The sequence below is a fragment of the Aristolochia californica genome, unplaced genomic scaffold, assembly GCF_029961685.1.
Source record: "Aristolochia californica isolate CCGP_79_NKW_82.1479 unplaced genomic scaffold, dmAriCali1.0.hap1 SCAF_12, whole genome shotgun sequence".
NCBI lineage: Eukaryota > Viridiplantae > Streptophyta > Magnoliopsida > Piperales > Aristolochiaceae > Aristolochia > Aristolochia californica.
In genome coordinates, this window is record NW_027181793.1 from 3,260,057 (window position 1) to 3,281,705 (window position 21,649).

General features: G+C 41.9%; 1 protein-coding gene across 5 annotated transcripts in view; it reads right to left on the bottom strand.

Moving 5' to 3' along the window:
• LOC137945905 (uncharacterized) overlaps positions 1–21,649 on the bottom strand; it is a 94,121-nt gene that overhangs the window by 54,368 nt on the left and 18,104 nt on the right. For all 5 annotated transcript variants that reach the window (XR_011111036.1, XR_011111035.1, XM_068791987.1 and 2 more), the window contains exons 7-9: positions 10,246–10,339; positions 9,685–10,129; positions 9,427–9,569 (exon numbers count right to left, since the gene is read on the bottom strand). Coding sequence is in view for 3 of the 5 variants with exons in the window: in XM_068791987.1 (XP_068648088.1) it covers positions 9,427–9,569; positions 9,685–10,129; positions 10,246–10,339 (682 nt within the window). In the remaining 2 variants the exon portion in view is untranslated. The remainder of the gene's footprint in view (positions 1–9,426; positions 9,570–9,684; positions 10,130–10,245; positions 10,340–21,649) is intronic.

Consider the following 21,649-nt stretch of genomic DNA (forward strand, 5'->3'; position numbering starts at 1 on the left):
CACCCAATTTTTTGTGATCTTAACCTTCCCGATCCTTCTAGCTCTTGTACTATCGCAAGACGAGAGATTGTCTCGATTGTCCCACCCCTAACAGTGAGATCTTCTGCATATCATCTCATGCAATCCCCCTTTCGAAACTTCTCCACTCCCTCCACCACATCGAGCAGCCAAAACCACAGCTCCCCAAATAGTCTTTTACCACAGCTCCCCAAATATGATGGCAACCCCCCACCCTTCCGCCGTCCCCCCAGATTAATGATTCCCTAGCTGACAATAGATCAAAACCTGGATTCTTTCTAGAGGAAGGAGATCGGCGGGACTCAAACTCCAATGAAAGTCCAAAACTTATTAAATGGCACAACTACTCCACCCCACCAAATAACCATTTGCCATCCTGTTTAAATACCCATTTCTCCCACGTTCTTTGTCCAACCCCCCTAGCGAACATTAAGCCCCCAAATCAAAAAATTCAATGGAGGCTTTTAGTGCTGCATCTTCCAGCAAACCACCCATCACTCCTTCTGCTTTCAAATACTCCAAAAGAACTTCAAAAAAGCCTCCCGCTACTCCTTTTGCTTTCACCTACTCCAAAAGGAAGAAGAAGAGCAAGGGCAAAGAGCCTAGCCCGCCAAAACCCTACATTCCCAAAAGTCCTCCACCCCCTCCCTCCCCTCCAAAACCTGATTATCTAGAAAATTTCTTTCTGATCACTGAAAATGAGGTTGTCAACGATTTCATCCGATACCTCAAAGCTCAGGAGGACAATTACCCTGCGCAGGAGTTCGAGGAGATGACAAAGTTAGCCTGGGAATTCTGCAAGTACTACCACGACAGCCACCACAACCCGAAGGAAAACTCACCCCCTGCCCCCCTCAATGATTGTTCTCTCACTTGGTCTAATGGCCAAAATTCCCCAATCCTCTCCAGGCTTTGATAGATTCCTTGCAAATAACGATTGGCTTCAGCTTTTTACCAATTCGTCGAGCCACGTCCTCAATAAAATTGGATCAGATCATTAGCCGATTCAAATCAATACTCACCCTCCTGCTTGGGGTCGGTCTCCATTCTGCTTTGAGAACTCCTGGCTCCTTGATGGATCCTTCACCTCAGAACTTGGTGTCTGGTGGCATGGTCTAGCTCATCACCCCAACCCAGGTTGATAGCTCCCCCTTAAACTCAGAACCCTGAAGGTGAAGATCCGCTCTTGGTCCTCCAACCATCGCATTGTTGCTGCCTCTCAAAAAGATTCTTGCCGCCACCGCATATCTGAGATTGATCTCCTCAAAGAGCAAAGGTCCCTTTCTTTTCCTGAATTACTTCTCCGAAATCATTTAAATCATGATCTTTCAAATCTTCTCATAAATGAAACTATTCACTGGAAACAGCGAGCAAGATTCCGCTAGCTGACTGAGGGGGATGGAAATACCAAAATTTTCCATGATGTTGCCTCAGCCAGAAGGAGAGCTAACCGTATCACCTCTCTCTATCATGGAGATCAGGTGATCATGGATAGTTTCTCAGTATCTAACCTCCTTGTGAAGTTTTTTTCAGATCTTTATTCAAAGAAATGCTTCAACCGTCCTAATCTATATCAACTCGAATATAAGTGTATCTCCACTTTAGACACGGATGATCTAGAGTGCCCTTTCTCTCTTGAGGAAATTGATTTGGCTACTCTAGGCCTGCCTAAGGACCGAGCCCCTGGTCCAGATGGTTTCAATGGTGAGTTCTACCACAATTTCTGGGGAGTTATCAAGAAAGATGTGCATGCCTTTGTTAAAAATTTCCACCAAGTTGGCATCACCCATAAATCCGTCAGAGCCTCTTTCATTGTTCTAATTCTAAAAAAAAAGCCAACTCAACCCTTCCTCATGACTTCAGACCTATCAACCTCACCACTAACTTTTACCAAATCATAGGTCGTATTCTTGCTAACTGCCTCAAACCCCTCCTTCCCCAAATCATAAACCCCTGTCAAAGTGTTTTTATTCGAGGTCGAAATATCCTTGACTCAGCAATGGCTGCCTATGAACTTTTTGACTCCTTCAAAAAATCCAATTTGCCTAGATTTGTCCTAAAACTTGACTTTGAAAAAGCCTTTGATCGTGTCAATTGGAAATTAATTAACCATCTTTTTCACCGAATGGGCTTTGGTACCCGTTGGAAATTCTAGATGAGAAGTTGTATTTCTACTGACATACTTTGTACTTGTCAACGGCAAACCCTATGGCTTTTTTAATGGAACCAGAGGCATTCGGCAAGGGGACCCTTTATCACCTTTCCTCTTCACCCTCATTGTAGAACATTTGGCATCTATGGTCCGCCTTGCTAAAACTCTGGCTGGCTCAATACCATCTCTGCTGACCCCACTCAAGATCTGCTTCAGTATGCAGATGACACCATTCTCTTTGGTGAAGGTACAATGAACCAAATCTCTTATATTAAAGCTCTGCACAATTTATTTGAAATCTCATCGGGCCAAAAAGTCAGCTGGATAAAGTCCTCCATCACTGGCTTCAATATTGATCCAAATGTTCTGAACTCTATGGCTAGTTATCTGGGATGCAAAATTGCTACCTTACCCTGCACCTATTTGGGCCTTTCCCTGTCCTCGGTTTTGCCTTCCAAAAGCTCTTGGCATCCTGTTATTGAGCGTCTGGAGGGTTGTTTGGCTTCCTGGAAAGGAAAATTTCTCTCCAAAGCGGGTAAGTTTGTTCTTATTAAATCCTACCTTCACGGAATCCCTCTTACTTTCTTTCCTTATTTCGATGCCCAGCCCCAATCCAAAATAGAATTGAATTCATCAAAAGGAGGTTTCTTTGGGGAGGTCCAAACAGTGAAAGAAAGTATAATCTCGTGAAGTGGGCTGATGTGTGCAAAACCAATTTCTTAGAGGTCTCAGGATAAGTGATACTGCTACAACTAATTCTGCTTTGCTCTTAAAATGGATTTTGAATTTTTTTTTTTTTTTTTTTTTTTGGGAAATGATGCTGAATTTTATTATGAGAGCTCAAACGAGCTGATTACACGAGAGGAAGCCTTCCCAAACAATGAGAGATTGCTGGGAGGTTCCAAATTTTGCCAATTTATCACCCAAAGAATTGGCTGATCTAGGAACGAGGTTCCAATTATAATAAATGGATTACACAATGTCAGCAATACAATCAATGATTGGCCAATGGCGCCAAGGAGGGGAGCTTTCTTTTGAACACTAGCTGATGACAGTCTTTGAATCGCCTTCAATAATCAGCTTGCCATGGAGCCGCTCTTTAAATATTTGGAGGCCGAACAGAAAAGCACTCACTTCAGCAGTATTTGAATCAGCGATACCCACCGGCCTTGCATAGGATAAAATAGGGTCTCCACTGCTATCTCTAAAAACACCACCAGCTCCAGCCGGCCCAGGACAGCTTAAAGCACTGCCATCAAAATTGAGTTTGATGCAGTCGTAAGGGGGAGGATCCCAGGTGGCCATAATCGGATTCCTAAGAGGGCCCGCCATGTGCGCTATCAAACCCCAATTTTCTCGAAGGGAGACGCCCGATAGAGAAGCAAACTCCTTCCTAGAATGTAGCCAACTCGAAATAAGGCCCACTGCCTGAGACGCTATATTATCCGGGTTGCTAGCCTTGGAATTGAATCTCCGGTTGTTTCGCTCTAGCCATATACACCATGGGACATGCGCAAGGCATGCCAAGAAAATTATCTTGCCCAGCTTAGGAAGGCGCATCCCCATAACCATCTCAAAGGTGCCAACAAGGTCCTGATGTAGCCCCATTTGGAGACCAATCTTCTGAAATATCTTCATCCAGACTTGCCATGAAAAGTCACAATGTAAGAGAACATGTTGGACTATCTCATCGCACACACCACAAAGGGGACAAGTGCGATCAGGGGCGGTGTAACCTCTTTTATGGAGGTTGTCAGAGGTGAGGATTTGTTCTCTGATGGCCGACCACACAAAGAATTTGATTTTATTAGGCGCTGAGAACTTCCATGCCAGGTTTGCCTTGTGCTCATGCATGCTGTAATCTTGTTTTCTAATGTGGGAGTAGGCGGATGCAATTGTGAATCGGCTATTAATGTTGGGCTTCCATATCAGTCTATCAACTGCATGCTCATGAATAGTAGTGCTACTGAGCCATGAGAGGAGAGAGCAAAAAACAGTAGTTTCCTCGTCATTTAATCCCCGGCGAAATGTAAGACTCCATGAGCGATCTCTCCAAGAATCCGCCACTGAGCAAGAGAGATCTCTCGCCACCCTAGAGAACCCCGGAAATCCTCAAAGAGGGGGCAGGGGCCACACCATTCATCTGACCAAAAGAGGAGGGTCCTTCCATTTCCTGTGTGAAAGAAAGTTGCATCTCTAAATATTGGGAGGAGCTTTTGAATTGATTTCCATATCGGGGATAAGAGCCGAGTAGCGCCATCCTCCCTCCACCAGGCACCCAAAGGTTGAAGATAGAACCTGACCATATTACCCCATAGGCTGTTATGCTTGATGTTGAAGTTCCAGATCCATTTGAGCAAAAAGGCATTGTTCATCTCCTTCGTAGGCCGTATGCCTAAACCACCCTGATTTCGGGGCATGCAAATATCCTTCCAACTCATCAAATGGTATTTGAAAGTGTCCTCTGATTCTCTCCAGAGAAAGCGTCGACGGATGGCATCAATCCTGTTGCAAACTGAGGCCGAACAGTGCATGAATGATAATAAATAGTTTGGCAATCCTGCCAAATAAGACTTGAGAAGAGTGAGCCACCCAGCTGTAGATAAAAGCTTGCCCCTCCAAGTAGCTAGTCTCTTCTCAAATTTCTCAATAAGTGGGGACCACAGCGTCGCCGAAGGCCGAGAGTAAAAAAGTGGTAGTCCAAGATATGTAGCTGGCAAATTTCCCACTGAACACTCCAAATATTCAGCCATTCCCTGAAGCACAGGAGAGTCAATATGATAGCCATGGACGGTGGTTTTCTTCCAGTTAATGTTTTGCCCAGAAGCCAATTCAAACAGTCCCAATACAGCACATAATTTTCGAATCTGATCCATTGTACCAACCCTAAAGCAAATTGTATCGTCTGAAAACTGAAGGATCGGCACATCAAAGGCTGCACAGTCCGTCGTGGGGAGGATCCAACCCAGGTTTTTGGCCGAATAGATCAAAGATATTAGGTATTCCGCTACCACATTGAAGAGCAAAGGGGAAAGGGGGTCTCCCTGCCTGATTCCCCTGGATCCCCTAAAATAACCGCAAGCCGTTCCGTTGAGAAGAATGGAGTAGCTTGCAGAGGAGATGCAACTATGAATCCAGAAGTGCCATTTTTTCCCGAATCCCATCTTCCCCAGGAGAGTGTCCAGAAACTTCCAATTAACTCTATCAAAGGCTTTCTCAAAATCAAGCTTCAGGAATAATCTAGGAAGCTTTAAAGTCTAAAAATGGTGGATGAGCTCGTGACATGCCATGGCCGAGTCTAATATATTTCTTCCCTAGATAAAAGCATTTTGGCCATGATGGATTGCAATAGGGAGAACCGCCCTAAGGCGATTGGCAAGGAGGCGCACAAGCACCTTGTAAGCACTGGCGGTGAGGCTGATCGGCGAGGCTGATCGGCCGAAAGTCAAATGGAATTTCTGCCCCTTCTTTTTTAGGGATGAGGGCAATAAATGAAGTTTCGATGCTCCTATATCTGATGCCATGCTGATAGACCGAGTGGACCATGCAGGCAATGTCATCTCTGATGAAGGGCCAACATCGGCGATGGAATTCCCCATTGAAACCATCCGGACCCGGAGCACGATCCAAAGGAAGACCCAATGCAGCTTTTTCAATTTCCTTACTGGAGAAAGGGAGCGCTTTGGAAATTTAATCTATACATTGCTTTGATTTGGAGATCTTTAGTCGTTGCTAAAGCAAACAAGTTATCTGCTGGTGGACAGAGGGTGGGAGGCATAATCGGTTGTCCCCTATCTGGAAAAAAATTTAATGTTATTACTTGATTTCAAGAAGGCCGAAAATGCTATGCTAGCATGGGAAATCTCACAATTTTTTTGTCGGATAGGTGGATGGGTACGAGCTGTTTCAATATCAGCCATGGTTTGATTTCAAACTTGGCCAAGAATATCGATGCTTCCATCTCTGATCAATGGACCGAATCTAGAGGATGGAATTTGAATCTCCGAAGAGCTCTTTCGGACTTTAAGGCTTTATTGGCATCCAATCTCCTCACCAGTCTCACCTCAGTAACACCCCGGAATGTGCCTGATACTCTCCTATGGACCCCTTGCTCAAAAGGCTATTTCTCCACTGCCTCGGCTTATAAATTCGTCAGCAGCCCTAACCCCCCTCAAACTGATCCTCCTACTGCCAATCCCTGGACTCTACTTACCCCTCCCCGTGCTAAATTCTTTATCTGGAACGCATGTTGAACAAAATCCTCACGTTTGACTCCTTAATTCGTCGTGGAACCCCTGTCCATGACCCCTACTGTCCCTTTCTATCAAACTTCTCTCAAAACAGCCACCCATGTCCTTTTACTCTGCCACTTTGCCCATTCTGTTTAGACTAGCCTCCTCAATAAAATCAGTTTCCAGTACTGCCCCTCTCAATATCTTACATCCAATATTCTTTCTGTTACCGGTGCTAACCTCCCAAAGCTTGGGAAACTACTCATTTCATGTTGTGTTGGTCATATCATTTGGACCTTATAGAAGGAAAGAAACAACCAAAAATTCAACTTAAAATCTATCCCTATTGAAATACTGATAGAAAATATTGTCGGCCAAGTTTCAACATGGCTTCCGATGCGTAAGGAATTCCAAAGCCTTAGCAACTCCAAACTCAGAGGGAACTGGCAGCTGATTGCTGGTATGACATATCCTTCCCGTGCCCTGACTATGGAAATTTGGTCTCCCCCTCCAACAGGCCACTACAAATTAAATTTTGATGGAAGCACTTTTGATTGCCCCGGTCCTACTGGTTTTGGTGGAGTGATCCATGATTGTAATGGTAGTCTACTTTTTGCCTTCGCTGGGCCAATTGGAATCTCTGATTCTACCACTGCTGAACACTCCAGTTTACTTAATGGGTTGTAGTTCTTCCATCACCATTTTGTGGGACCCCTCTGCATTGAAGGCGATTCTAAAGTAGTCATTAATTAGTGTGCGAAGTCGACCCCTCCCCCTTGGACGCATTGGGATATGTTTTTTATATATGTAATTTAATTTCTTTTCTGAATTGTAATTGGAAGCACATTCCTAGATCAGCTAATCATCTAACTGACACTCGAGCTAAATTGGGTGTTTCACTCCAACTCCTTGTTGTGGAGGAAGGCCCTTTTAGCTAGGTATTGTACTCTTTTCCCCTCTTAATAGTTTATACATCCTCATTCAAAAAAAAATGCAACTTCTCATTTACGACCAAACCCTTTAGAGCATAAAGTCCAAGAATTTCTAGCACACACAATCAAACGTTTTTCAATATCAATTTTCAAAGATACCAGGTTGACCCTCTCTTTCAAAGCAATCCAACATTTCATGAATGGCCATAGCAGTATCAAGAATGACCCTTCCTTTTATAAAAGAACTTTGTTTTTGACTAATAACCATCAGCATGACAGAGTTTAGTTTCTTGCAAAATTACAATAGTAGGCTTTAACTCAAGAAAAACAGCTTTGACAACAGAGCGCTTGGAACGCAAATAAATTCCCCTGACATTCCAAGAAAGCACGATCATATCACGGGAAAGGGGGTGAATTTCTCCTCCAGGTAGCACAAACACCCATCGTAGTCTTTACAAAAGTCCCAAGCGAGCTCCTTCATCATCTCCCACTCATTCGGTGAGTATTTCCAGCCCTCTGGTTACATGGCCTTGATGAAGTTCTGGGTGTGTTCGCTGTGAGACAGCTTCGGCTGACTGTAGGGTCTGGGAGGGGAAGGAATGCTCGTGGATTCACTTGATTCCATAGAAGCAAGTCCTTCTCCTTGCGCTTGTTCCGGCGCTGAGAGTAAGTATACTGGAAGGGGGTGGTAGAGGGGTTGTTGGAGGACTCAGCATCGGAGGCATCAGCCTTGGGATTGTATTTGGGCTTCATGGCAGCAAGTGGGGTTAGACAGAAAATAGGAGAGGGATGGTTATTTATAGTGGAGGACAAATGTGGACAGCAAATGTCTTAAAACCTCTAAGCCGGATAAACTCATATGGTATTCTGAATTTGATGGGTAATTCACTGTATCTTCTTGCTACAATCTTATTGCTTCTAACGCACCCTCCATTAATCCTGCTGCTACTGCATGGAAATTCACAGGTCCTCCAAAAGCTCAACTTTTCTTATGGAGCACCTTACATGGAGATATTCTCACCTGTGACAATCTGATTCACCATATCAAATATTGAAAATCCTCTTTGCGTGTTATGTGGAATGGAAGAGAAATCTATCAATCATTTAGTACTTCATTGAAAATTTTCTTGGCGAATTTGGAACAACTTTTTCAGCTGATTCAATATTTCAAGATGTTTTCCAGCCTCCTTTACAGAATTCATATCAAGCTGTTATGGGACTCATTTACCTGTCCTCGGTAGAATAGTGCCACATGCATTCATTGTTCTAATCTCTTGGCTCATATGGACTGAGAGGAACTATAGGATCTTTCAGCAAAATTCTTCTTCATGGATGCAACAAGTGAAATTGATTTTGTCCAAGATCATTCAACGGTTGAAATCATTGGACTTGTTCAGTGACATTCCTGCTAAATTGCTAAGAAGTAATTGGGATGCAGTAGCTAACCTTCACTTTATAAATCCTCCTAAGCATGTTGAATGGTCTCCTCCCAATCCATTTATCATAAAACTCAATTTTGATGGATCATTTATTGGTAATCCAGGACCTTCAGGCATTTGGAGGCACTTTCAGAAATTCATTGGGTGATATTTTAACATCCTTCTCCAATCCTATTGGCATTGCAAAACCTACATTAGCTGAACTTCACTTTATCAAAAAAAAAATATTAGCTGAACTTCTTGCTCTACGCCAAGGTCTTAAATTTTTCAAGAGAAATTTCAGGGGTTGTTTCATGTTGAAGGAGATTCTAGGAGTGTGATCTGCTTGTGTGAAGGAAAGAAGCTTCCTCCTTGACGTCTTTGGCATTATTTTTATGAGATCCAAGATCTCTATTTTTTTGTATGTAAATGAAGTCATGTTTCTAGATCAGCTAATAGCTTAGCTGATTCTTTTGCTAAAGAGGGGATCTCCTTTCAATCAATTATTATTACAGATTCCCTTTCTTGATGGTTGTTTGTTTTTTGCCATTTGGCTTATATTGTGCACATTTTCAAAAAATAAAAAATAAGATAAATTTAGATGCTTGAGCTAATGAAGAACAACAAAACCTAAAAGTATACTCAAAATTCCTATGGTAGAATTGCCTACATACCTTTGTCACCAAGTAAGTCATGAACAATGTACTTTTCTGATACAGGAATTTCTTTTTTTTCTCGATTACAATCCTCCAACCAGACTGCTTTCACCGCCTTAATGACACCCCAAGCAGCATAAGACCTAACCTCTTTCCATTCACTGGAATATACCAAAAAAATTCAATCAGACTAAGAAAGTAAATGATAGAACCTGTTTAATGAGCAGAGAAGTTAGAGAACCAATTGCTTTGATCAGTGGAAGATAAGATACCCACATCTCTAAAGGTGACCCCACAATAATGTGGGTCAGCTTTTCACTGAGTGACATGTGGCGAGTTGCCCCACCTTTACGAAGCATGCCCACTAGTCTGCGCATTCGGTCAGCGGAAAAACCAATCAAAAAAATTCGGCAATCTGACAAGTACAGATCATTGTCCTCCGAGTCCTCAGCAACACAACCATCAATATCTGTTGGTGCATCTTTGACTTGTAAAATCTCAGGTGCTTCAGCCTCATTGGTGGCCAAAGGCCCGTTTGAAAATGCTGAACATGTGCTCTGGGACTGTCCAATTTCTGGCCCCTCCACCTCAGTTGATTGGACTGACTGTGAACCAGTGACACTCTTATCTTGGCCCAGTATTCTTTTGAGACTACCTTTCTTGACATCTTGTGACAAAATTGAGGTCCCACAAACACGGAAAAGCTCCTCATCCATGCAACCTATCTCAAACATCAATCAAACAATTAAGATCCATAACTTGAACCGTATAAAGAAATAAGCACCCTCAAAATGAAATGATGAAAGTAAATTAGTATACTAAGAAACTGCAGCTTACCTTTTCGAGCAATTGATTGATCTATCCATTTTGGAGTAACAATATTGATGTGACCCCATCTCCGGGCAACAAGATATTTGTCACCTTCAGGAGCGTACACAAAGTTAAGGATTAAAGTTCAAATGCAAATCAGTGTTAGCTTCTGATTCGAAGATATAATATAGGTTTATCTAGTTCTCTTAGTTTTCTATGAAGTCATTTTCTTGTGGAATCTAATTCCTAGGGTGTAAAGGCAATAAGGGATTTGTTAATATTTTATACTATAGTTTTATTTATAAATAGGAGAGTTGGGTCTTCCAAACCCTAAACTCCCCCATACAAAATTTTATATAAAATCTTGTTTGTCTCTCTCCCTCTCTCATTCTCTCTTTTTCTTCTCCGTGCTTTCTTTCTACTCACACAGCCGTAAATTCCACATGCATCAAAGCAATGACTTTGCAATGGAGAAGAACAAGGAGAAGAAAAAAAGTGATCAGTTTTACAGTGTGTTTTTTCTTGCTCTTTTGCTTTTCTTGTTGGTAGTCGTTCTTATCTCTAATTGACAGATCTGATGCTTCAGTAACCATCTCGAATGGTCTACTTTGATACCGGTGGTCAATTCTTGTGTTACTAGAGCGTTAGAGCCATTGAACCACTGGTACTATTGGAAAGTATAATTTGGTTTACTTAGTTTACTTTGTTTTCTAGGGAAATCATTTCTTATACAAAGAAGTTTCCTAGGGTTTATAGGCTACAGGAACATGATTGTAAATTTCCATATTGTTTAAGCTATAAATAGAGGAGAAGGGTTGTCAACCCTAATCTCTCTCATCTTCTTTTATCCTGCAAATTCCAACATGGTCTCAGAGCAAAACGAGTAAGCTCCGTTTTTTAATCACATCAACCCACAGAGAATATGTTTTGCCCAATTTTTGTTATTGGTCGTTATCTTCTTTTCCAAGTTTCTGTTGATTTGTAAACCAAACCCACAGTTAAGACATCATGTGAAGATGAACACCCACTGACTAACTCTCGCTATCTCTGTTTTTAGAACACATGCTCTGTGCCCTCCCAAAAATCTTCCTAGGCTTGTTCTTTGTTATCGATTGCTTCCTTCACAAAAGAAAGAGCTGAACTAGGATTTTCGTTCACTTAGGTGAACACTAGGCAATAGGAGGTTGATCAGCATTCTTAAGATTCTCCAGAAGACATTTCTTTCAGCAAGCTTTGGTTTTAGCTTCTCGTCAATCAGTAATGAGAAGATAATGGGTATCTATGTCTTTTTTTTGTTTCTTTTTTTTTTTTTGAGAAAAATGGTGTGAATGTATTATTTTTTATAAAAATGTGTGAATGTATTATTGAGAGAAAATATACATACCTTACTGTACAGAGTCTTCCTCCACAACAAGATGTTGAAGGTATACACCTAGTTTAGCCTGATTATCTGCTAAGTGATTAGCAAATCTAGGAATATAATTCCAACTACATTGTAGTTGAGAAATTAAATTACATATATCCTCAAAAAGACCCCAGTGCCGCCAAGGAGGTTGGCATGACTTCTTACACCAGTTGATGACAACTTTTGAATCTCCTTCGACATAAAGAGGGCCTACCATCCGTTGATGAAAAAGATTTAGGCCATTAAACAAACCAGAAAACTCGGCTATTGTTGAATCCGATTCACCAATTGGCCCGGAAAAAGAGAGAAAAAGGTTCCCTTTATCATCATGGATAACCCCTCCATATCCAGCAGGGCCAGGACAGCCCAATGCGCTTCTATCAAAATTCAGTTTGGACTGTCCTACCGGAGGAAGAGACCAAGTTTCCATAACCTGAGGATGGGGATGGTGCGACATTTTAACAACAAGATGCCAATTTCCTCGTAAGTTTACTCCTTCAAGATTTTTAAATTCTTTTCGCATAAGAATCCAGAATGTAACTTGCCCAACAATTCTGTTGCTTAAAATATTTTCGGGAAGAGATTTTCTATTGAACTTCCTATTATTTCGTTCTTTCCATTGGGCCCAAACGATGTGACCGATGCAACATGAGATTAATAACTTTCAATGCTTGGGGAGGTGGGCGTTTGTGACCGTATAAATAGTAGATATGAGATTTTGGGAGGAATAATATTGCAGACCAATTTTGCTGATGAGTCTGGTCCAGACAGAGTGAGCATAATTACAATGCAATAATATATGGTCCGCAGTTTCAGGAGAGGTCCGGCAAAACGGGCACAGGGGATCCAGAACATGTGTTCCCCGGCGCATTAACGAATCAGAAGTCAGGATTTTGTTCTGGCATGCTGTCCAAATAAAAAACTTTGCTCTCAGAGGCACGAGTAATGACCACGCAATAGCAGATGGGTGACAGGATTGAGTAGAAGGAGGGGAGAGAAGAAAGTTATAGGCAGTAGAAGTAGAAAACGCGCCTTTGGGACATGAAGTCCATATCAGGGTGTCTGGAGCATTTCTGATATGAACCGACAATAATCTTGTGACAAGATCGACGGCTTCTAGGGTTTCCACTTCCGCCAGCGCTCTTCGAAGGTTTAAGTTCCACTCACAAGAATTCTGCCCGACCGCAAAAATAATCGCCTCTTTGATCTGGGAAGAGAGAATATTTGACCATAGCTAGAATTGAAACTAGCTGAGCCCACCCACCAATCTGTCCAAAATTTTGTCCGACTGCCAAATCTAATGAAGCACTTGACGGCTTTTTTGAAAACAGGCAAGAAAAGTGCTATCATTTTCCAAACAGGAGATAATCTATTATACCTTCCTCCTTATGTCCACCATCCAGAAAACTTATCTGCTTTTGTCGTCACTATGTTCCGCCAAATCAGAGACGGGTGCATATTAAATTTCCATATCCACTTCATAAGCAAAGCAAAATTTGTTGCTGCAGTGTCCCGAATCCCAAGACCACCCTCAACAAGAGGTTTACAGACATCAACCCATTTCACTAGGCAGTATTTTCTTTTACCATTTTGCCCACCCCATAAAAATCTTCTTTTTAATAATTCAATTCTATTTCTGACAGAGGCAGGGCACCGGTACAAAGACAAAAAATAAGACGGTATACCATGAAGACAAGACTTAATAAGAGTAAGTTCACCGGCTTTGGACAAAAACTTTCCTCTCCAGGAGGTAAGTCTACCTTCAAGACGCTCAATGACTAGGTGCCAAGCAGATTTTGAAGGTAAGACATGGGAAAGAGGAAGTCCCAAATACGTGCCCGGAGGGGAGGCAACTTTACAACCCAAATAATTAGCCATGGAATTTAGTACCTAAGGATCAATATTGAAACCCAAAATAGATGATTTAGCCCAGCTTACCTTTTGTCTAGAAGACAGCTCAAAAAAGTTGAGCAGAGCTTTCAGGTGGGAGATCTGACTCAAGGTACCTTCTCTAAAGAAAATAGTATCATCAGCATACAGCAATAACGGAATATCTTGGCTTTGGTCATTTGAGACAAGATTAAGCCAACCCGTTCTTTTGGCAAACCAGACCATAGACGCAAGATGTTTCCCAATGAGAGTGAAGAGGAAAAGGGACAGTGGGTCACCTTGTCTGATTCCTCTTGTAGCTTCGAAGTAACCGCAGGGCTTCTCATTTACTAGGACAGAATATGATGCAGTAGAGATACAACTTCTCATCCAAAATTTCCACTGAGTCCCAAAACCCATTCTATCTAGAAGGTAATCAGTTAGCTTCCAATTTGCTCGGTCAAAAGCCTTTTCAAAATCAATTTTTAGGACGAATCTGGGCCGATTTGATTTTTTGAAGGTGCTAGGAGTTCAAGGGCAGCAATGGAGGAGTCTAGAATATTCCTATCCCGGATAAAAACACTTTGGCAAGGACTTATGATTTTGGAGAGGTGGATCCGAAGACGTTTAGCAAGCAGACGGGCAATGATTTTATAATAACTAGTAGTGAGACTGATTGGTCTAAAGTCTTGTGGAGGTTGGCGGATGATTGTTTTGGTATCAGAGCAATAAAAGAAGCCCCTACTGCCTTATGGGTGATGCCGACTTGGTGAAAATTTTGGACAAATGCATATACATCTGATTTGATGGTATCCCAAAATTTGTGGTAAAACTCACCATTGAAACCATCCGGCCCAAGAGTTTTATCTTTCGGAAGCCCCCAGGCTGCCGAATCTATTTCTTCTATGCTGAAAGGCTTTTTTAGATCAGATGCCTCTCACGAAGAGACTCGCGGATAGTCGAGTTGGGGCAGCTTTGGCTGATTAAAACGCCCTTCAGAATACAACTCTGAGAAAAACTTCACAAAAATATTAGAGATATAGGGGCTATCCGTAATCACTTGGTCTCCGTGACAGAGAGAAGTGATACGGTTAACCCTCCTTCTGGCCGAGGCAATAGCATGGAAAAACTTCATATTTCCATCCCCCTCAGCCATCCAGTGAAATCTTGCACATTGTTTCCAGTGGACAGTTTCACAACGAAGCAGATTTGAAAGTTCTGAATTTAATTGACTTCTAAGAAGTAAATCAGAGGGAGAAATAGACCTTTGCTCTTCGAGTAGGTTGAGCTCCAAGATGCAACGACGAACCGTGTCCTTCCGAGAAGCAACAGCAACACGATGAGAAAAGGACCACAAACGAATCTTCAACTACAAAGCTTTCAATTTAAGGGGAAGCTCCCAGCCTGGGTTAGGGTGATGCTCCAATTCTTGCCACCATATCAGAACGGAAGAGTTGAAAACCTCTAGAAGAGTCCAAGAATTTTCGAAACGGAAAGGAGAGCGCCCCAAGGCAAGGGGGATGGTATTAATTTGAATAGGTCAATGATCAGAACCGACTTTATTGAGGATTTGGCCAGATGTGTTTGGGAAAAGATGGGAGTCATTCATTGTTTGCAAAAAAACGGTCCAACTTGGAAAGGATTGGAGAGGATTGCCATTTGACCATGTGTATTTTTTCCCGGATAGAAAAATTTCTGAAAGCTCAAGACCACCAATGAGATCAGAGAAAGCTCTCATTGTAGAAGTAGTTTTGGGCGCAGGAGGGCTTTTTTCAGAGCAGAGAAGAATAGAATTAAAGACACTGGCCAAAAGCCAAGGCAGATCTTAGAGATGGATTAGTTGAAATAATTCCTCCCAGAAAGAGGCACGATCTATAGACCTAGTCGGACCATATACACCAGCCAAAGCCCACGAAGTGCCCAAAGAGTAATCGTGGAAGCGAATGCCAATGGAGTATTGTCCCAGCCGGCAGAGACTAGCATCTACTGCTGCTGGGTCCTGGATGACAAGAATACCACCCAAATGCCCAATAGCATCGACCGTTGCCCACGCAGGGTCCAACCCATACCATAAATCACGAGCAATAGAGTAATCAAAATCTTGCAGCTTCGTTACAACAAGAATTACAATTTTTGGCTCACACTCCAAAAGGGTTGTTTTGATGATAGCTCGCTTAGACTGTGAGCCGATTCCTCTAACATTCCATGACATGATGATCATTTAGAAACGGGTAGGTTGAGTTCCTTCTCCCGTTGGCGAGAAGCCTCGTGGTAGTAAGAGTTGAAGATCCACGCAAGTTGGGTTTTTTTTTTTAAATGATGCTGAATTTTATTATGAGAGGTCAAACGAGCAGATTACAAGAGGGGAAGTCTTTCCAAAAAATGAGAGATTGCAGGGAGGTTCCGAATTTTGCCAATTTATTAGCCAAATAATTGGCTGATCTAGGAACAAGTTCAAATTACAATGAATGGATGACACAATGACAGCAATACAATCAGTGATTGGCCAGTGGCACCAAGGAGGGGAGCTATCTTTTGAACACTAGCTAATGACAGTCCTTGAGTCGCCTTCGATAATCAGCTTGCCTTGAAACCGCCCTTTAAAGATTTGGAGGCTGAATAGAAGAGCACACACTTCAGCAGTATTTGAATCAGCAATACCCACCGGCTTTGCATAGGATAGAATAGGGTCTCCACTGCTGTCTTTGAAAACACCACCAACTCCAGCCGGCCTAGGACAGCCTAAAGCACTGCCATCAAAATTGAGTTTGGTGCAGCCGTAAGGGAAAGTATCCCAGGTGGCCATAACCGGATTCCTACAGGGGCCCGCCATGTGAGCGACCATGCCCCAATTTTCTCGAAGGGAGATGCCCGATAGAGAAGCAAACTCCTTCCTAGAATGAAGCCAACTCGAGATAAGGCCCACTGCCTGAGAAGCTATATTGTCCAGTTTGTTAGCCTTGGAGCTGAATCTCCGGTTGTTCCACTCGAGCCATATACACCATGGGAAATGCGCAAGACATGCCAAGAGAATTATCTTGCTCAAAGGTTCCAAAAAGGTCCTGATGTAGCCCCATTAGGGACCAATCTTCTGAAATAACTTCATCCAAACTTGCCAAGAAAAGTCACAATGTAAGTGAACATGCTGGACTGTCTCGTCACACACACCACAAAGGGGACAAGTGCGATCGGGGGCATAGTAACCTCTTTTATGGAGGTTGTCAGAGGTGAGGATCTGTTCCCTGATGGTCGTCCACACGAAGAATTTGATTTTACTAGGCGCTGAGAGCTTCCATGCCAGGTTTGCCTTGTGTTCATGCATGCTATAATATTGTTTTCGAATGTGAGAGTAGGCGGATGCAATTGTGAATCGGCCATTAATGTTGGGCTTCCATGTCAGTTTATCAACTGCATACTCACGAATAGTAGTGCTGCTGAGTCTGGAGAGAAGAGAGCAAAAAGCAGTAGTTTCCTCATCATTTAATCCTCGGCGAAACGTGAGACTCCATGAGCGATCTCTCCAAGAATCAGCCATTGAGCAAGAGAGGTCCCTCGCCACCCTAGAGAGCCCCAGGAAATCCTCGGAGAGGGGGCCCTATCCTATGTTACTAGACTAGTTTTATTGTCTCAGCTTTTTTTTTTTTTTCCTTTTTGCATTTCCATCACCTTTAAAGTTGTCACCCATAAGGTTCCAATAATCTGCCCTGGCCTCTTTACAAAGTAGAAAATTTCATGCTATTTTGGCACCGACCTAGAAGTATTTTGGCAGCATCGTGGAATCACCCTTTTTTGTTAAAGTTTGACCATATGTCCAATCTTAAATAGACTATTACAAAAATGTATATTTTTGGAAGGTAAAATAAGAATATGTTTAGTTTAGTTAATTTTCTAAGAATGTCATTCCCTGTAAAAAATAGTTCCTAGGGTTTATGGATTCTCGCGACATTGTTGTAATTTTTTACATAGAAAAAGAATGCATATCTTTGGTATAATTTTATTGTTGTAATTCTTTTTTTTCCTAGGACTGTCATTCGCCAATTATTTGGTCTTGAAGGCCTAAAACCCTATGGTCCCAAATGACAAGAACACCACCAGCTGTTCTGCAAGCCAGGAGAGCTAGCCACCCAAGCTGTGGGATGGCGAATAAATCCCTGACAATGACGTCCGAATCTGTGCTGAATTTGGTTTCTTGGAGGACGATAAGATGGGCCTTTTTGGCTACTAGGAGGGCATGGATGGAAGCCCTCTTCATCCATCTACCCACTCCTCTGAAACTCCAAGTAATGATAATCATTTCTTGACCTTTTTGTTCTTTGCAACTCCTTGAGAAACATTTTTTTTATGAGAAACGATGATTTTATTAAGAAAGAAAGCAAAACACATAATCAAAGGAGCAAACTCCTTGAGTAGCAATGCCAAAGTGTATTTTCTGTTGCAGTCGATCAGCAAGGTCCACCATTCTACTCCAAGTTTCTTCATCAAATTTTTCTTTCTGGCTTCGGATGGAATCAGATAACAAGCATATGCCCCTACAAGGATTTTTGTGGTTAAACATGTATCCTTTGCTTCTGTGGATATTCGGGTCATTGAGGTGAGGTTTGGGAGGTTTTTGGACTTCAAAATTATTGGCTTTTCCCAAAGTCCTCGTTTAGCTGACTTTGGAAGGATAAGCTTTTGAATTTGGCTTTCTATGCAAAAATGTTTACTGGTTTAGGGTCAGTTAGGGATGAGGTTTTGTGCTTTTGGAAGGGCTGGAGTCCATGATTTAATGAACAAAGTGTTAAGTTGTGGAGCCTAATCAACGCCCTACGTTGAGTCAGTACGCAGATCGACCTTCGCGGTAAGGTCGCCATGGGGGTTGGAAGGGGTGCGGAGCCCCCGAAAGGTCCACGATATATTGATTGTTGTTTCATTAAAAGCAATTTGGGGATTTTACTCTTGTATTGCGGTTGCCCTAATTTTTCCTTTATATTTGGGGGCGTCACTATAAGGGTTTTATCATCATCGAGGAGAATCTTGAGTTGCGGCCAGAGAGAGGTTAGAGAAAAACACTTATAAGTGTGTGCGATTTGTCTTTGTAAACTATTTTATCTTCCTAGTGGATTATATTAAGTTGAGGAGCCTAATCAACGCCCTACACTGAGTTAGTGCACAGATCAACCTTATATCATGGTGGCCCTAATTTTCTCTTTATAATTGAGGGGTGCCGTTATTAGGGTTTTATCATGACCGAGAAGGTGCTGGAGTTGTAGCCTGAGAGAGGTTAGAGAAAACACCTATAAGTGTGTGCGATTTCTCTTATAAACTATTTCACTTTATATCGCGGTGGCCCTAATTTTCTTTTTATAATTGAGGGGCGCCGTTATTAGGGTTTTATCATCACCGAGAAGGTGCTAGAGTTGTAGCCCGAGAGAGGTTAGAGAAAACACCTATAAATGTGTGCGATTTCTCTTGTAAATTATTTTCATTTTTATAGTAGATTACTGCAGCAACAGAAGACAGGACGTACTCTCACCTTGAGGTGAAGCTGTATAAATCTTGTTGTTTTTCGTGCTTGTTTTTCCTTTCTTCCTTGATTATTATTATTGTTCTGGTTAGTTTGGAATTAAGAGCAATGGTTGAGAATGAGACGGATTTGAAGGTGAAGTATTTGTAGTCAGATAATGGGGGAGAATACATAGATGATGATTTCAAGCGGTACTGTGCTAATAACGGAATCAAGATGAAGAAGATCATTCTTGGAAAACCTCAATAGAATGGTGTGGCTCGAAGGATGAACAGATATTTGAAAGAGCATGCTAAGAGCTTGAGATTACATGCGGGATTACTAAAGATGTTCTGGTCTGAGGCCATTAGCACCACTGCCTATTTGATCAACAAAAGTCTCTCAACACCATTGGATTGCAAAATACTAGAAGAGGTCTGGAGCGGCAAAGAGGTAAACCTTTCTTTCTTGAAAGTTTTTGGTTGTGTTTCTGATATTCATATTGATTCTGCTATTAGAAATAAACTTGATGCGAAATTTAAAATATATTTCTTCATTGGCTATGGTGGTACCGAGTTTGGTTATCGCTTCTAGGATGACCAAAGTCGTAAGGTTATCAGGAGCAAAGACGTGATTTTCAATGAAGGTGCCATGTATAAAGACAGGTTGAGAACAGAGTCTGAGAACACAAGTGATGAAGCCAAGAAGTCTGAAGTGATTCAATTAAGAGATCTTCCAGTTATTGAGATGGAGAATATCACTCAGGAAGACCAAGAAAACATACCCCCAGAAGTAAATCAGGACATTCATGTGACTGAACTCAGGAGATCTACCAGAACTACCAGACCACCACAGAGGTATTCCCCTGCACTGAATTATATTTTATTGATTAATAAAGGTGAACCAAAGAATTATGAAGAAGCGGGTGTCAGTGCAAATTTGCACCTAACTTCTGACTAAAAAGTCATTTTCCTCCTTCAAGGGTACCTCTATCCGTGATAGTTAGAGCAATTTAGCAAATATGCACTTTGGGACCAAGGTTCAAGTCATGCAAGAGTGGAGTCCCCCAAAAGTTGGTTACCTAAAGTTGAATTTTGATGGCTCTTCTCTCGACAATCCTAGGAACGCTAGTTTTGGGGGAGGTATTTCGGATCCATCCGGCAATCAGTGTTTCTCTTATGCCAGCCCATTAGGCATTTCCAATTCAAAGTCGGCTGAACTCTATGGCCTCCTCAATGGGCTTCGCGTTTTCAGAGACAATTGCAGTGATCCTCTTCACGTTGAAGGGGACTCGAAGGTGGTCATTGGATGGTGTGAGTGTGCTTCCCCTCCGTCGTGGCGCCATTGGGACATCTTTCGAGAGATTTTAGATATTACATCACTACTCTCTTGTATTTGGTCTATCATTCTAAGATCTGCAAATTCGGCAGCAGATTTGCTCCCTCCTCCTTTTGTAAATTTTCTCTTGTTAATATAAATACATCTTTATAAAAAAATAAAAAGTTATGAGGAAGCCATGCAAGTTGATGAATCAACCAAGTGGGAGTTGGCCATGAAGGACGACATGGATTCACTGTTATCCAATCAGAGATGGTAGCTGACTGAGTTACCAAAAGGGAAGAAGGAGAATAAATGGGTGCACCGAATAAAAGACGAACATGATGGCAGCAAGCGGTACAAGGCAAGACTGGTGGTGAAAGGCTTTCAACAAAAAGAAGGCATTGACTACACTGAGATTTTCTCTCCAGTAGTAAAATTGACTGCTACTAGTGGCAAATGAAGACTTGCACTTAGAGCATTGGATGTAAAGACAGCCTTTCTTCATGGTGATCTGGAGGAAGAAATTTACATAATGCACAGGGTTTCAAAGCACAAGGAAAGGAGAAAATGGTGTGTAAACTTCAAAAGAGCTTGTATGATCTTAAACAAGTTCCAAGGCAGTGGTATAAGAAGTTTGACACTTTTTATGGGTAGTAATGGTTTTTTGAGGTGTCAGGCAAATCATTGTTGTTATGTGAAGAAGCTTGATGACTCCTATATCATTCCACTGCTATATGTTGATGACATGTTTTTTTTTTTTTTTTGAGAAAAATGTGTAAATGTATTTTACTAAGAAGAGAAAGGATACAAAAACCTTTTTTAGCTAGATGTTGGAGGGAAATGCCCTTGTTCGCTTGAGCGTCGGCTAAATGATTTGCCGATCTTGGAACATGATTCCACTTACACTATAATTCAGAAATTAACTTACAAACTTCATTAAATAGCTCCCAATGACGCCAAGGAGTTTTGGAAGGCTTCATGCACCAACCGATAATAACTTTGGAATCACCTTCAACTAAGAGGACACCCTCCATTTTTTGCTTGAATAGTTTCAACCAGTTGTACAGCCCATGTAACTCATCACAAGTTGAATCATAAATGCCAATTGGACCCGCATATGAGAAAAGAAGATTTGCATTTTCATCATGAATTACCCCACCATATCCAACCGGTCCCGGACATCCTAAAGCGCTACCATCAAAATTTAATTTGAAGTGGCCAGCTGGAGGTTTTGACCATATAACCATTTCTGGATTTTTTGTCGGAGATGACATTTCTGCAATAGTTCGCCAATTTCCACGCAAGTTTGACCCTTGTAAATGGCAATACTCCTTTCGTAAGAGAACTCAAGA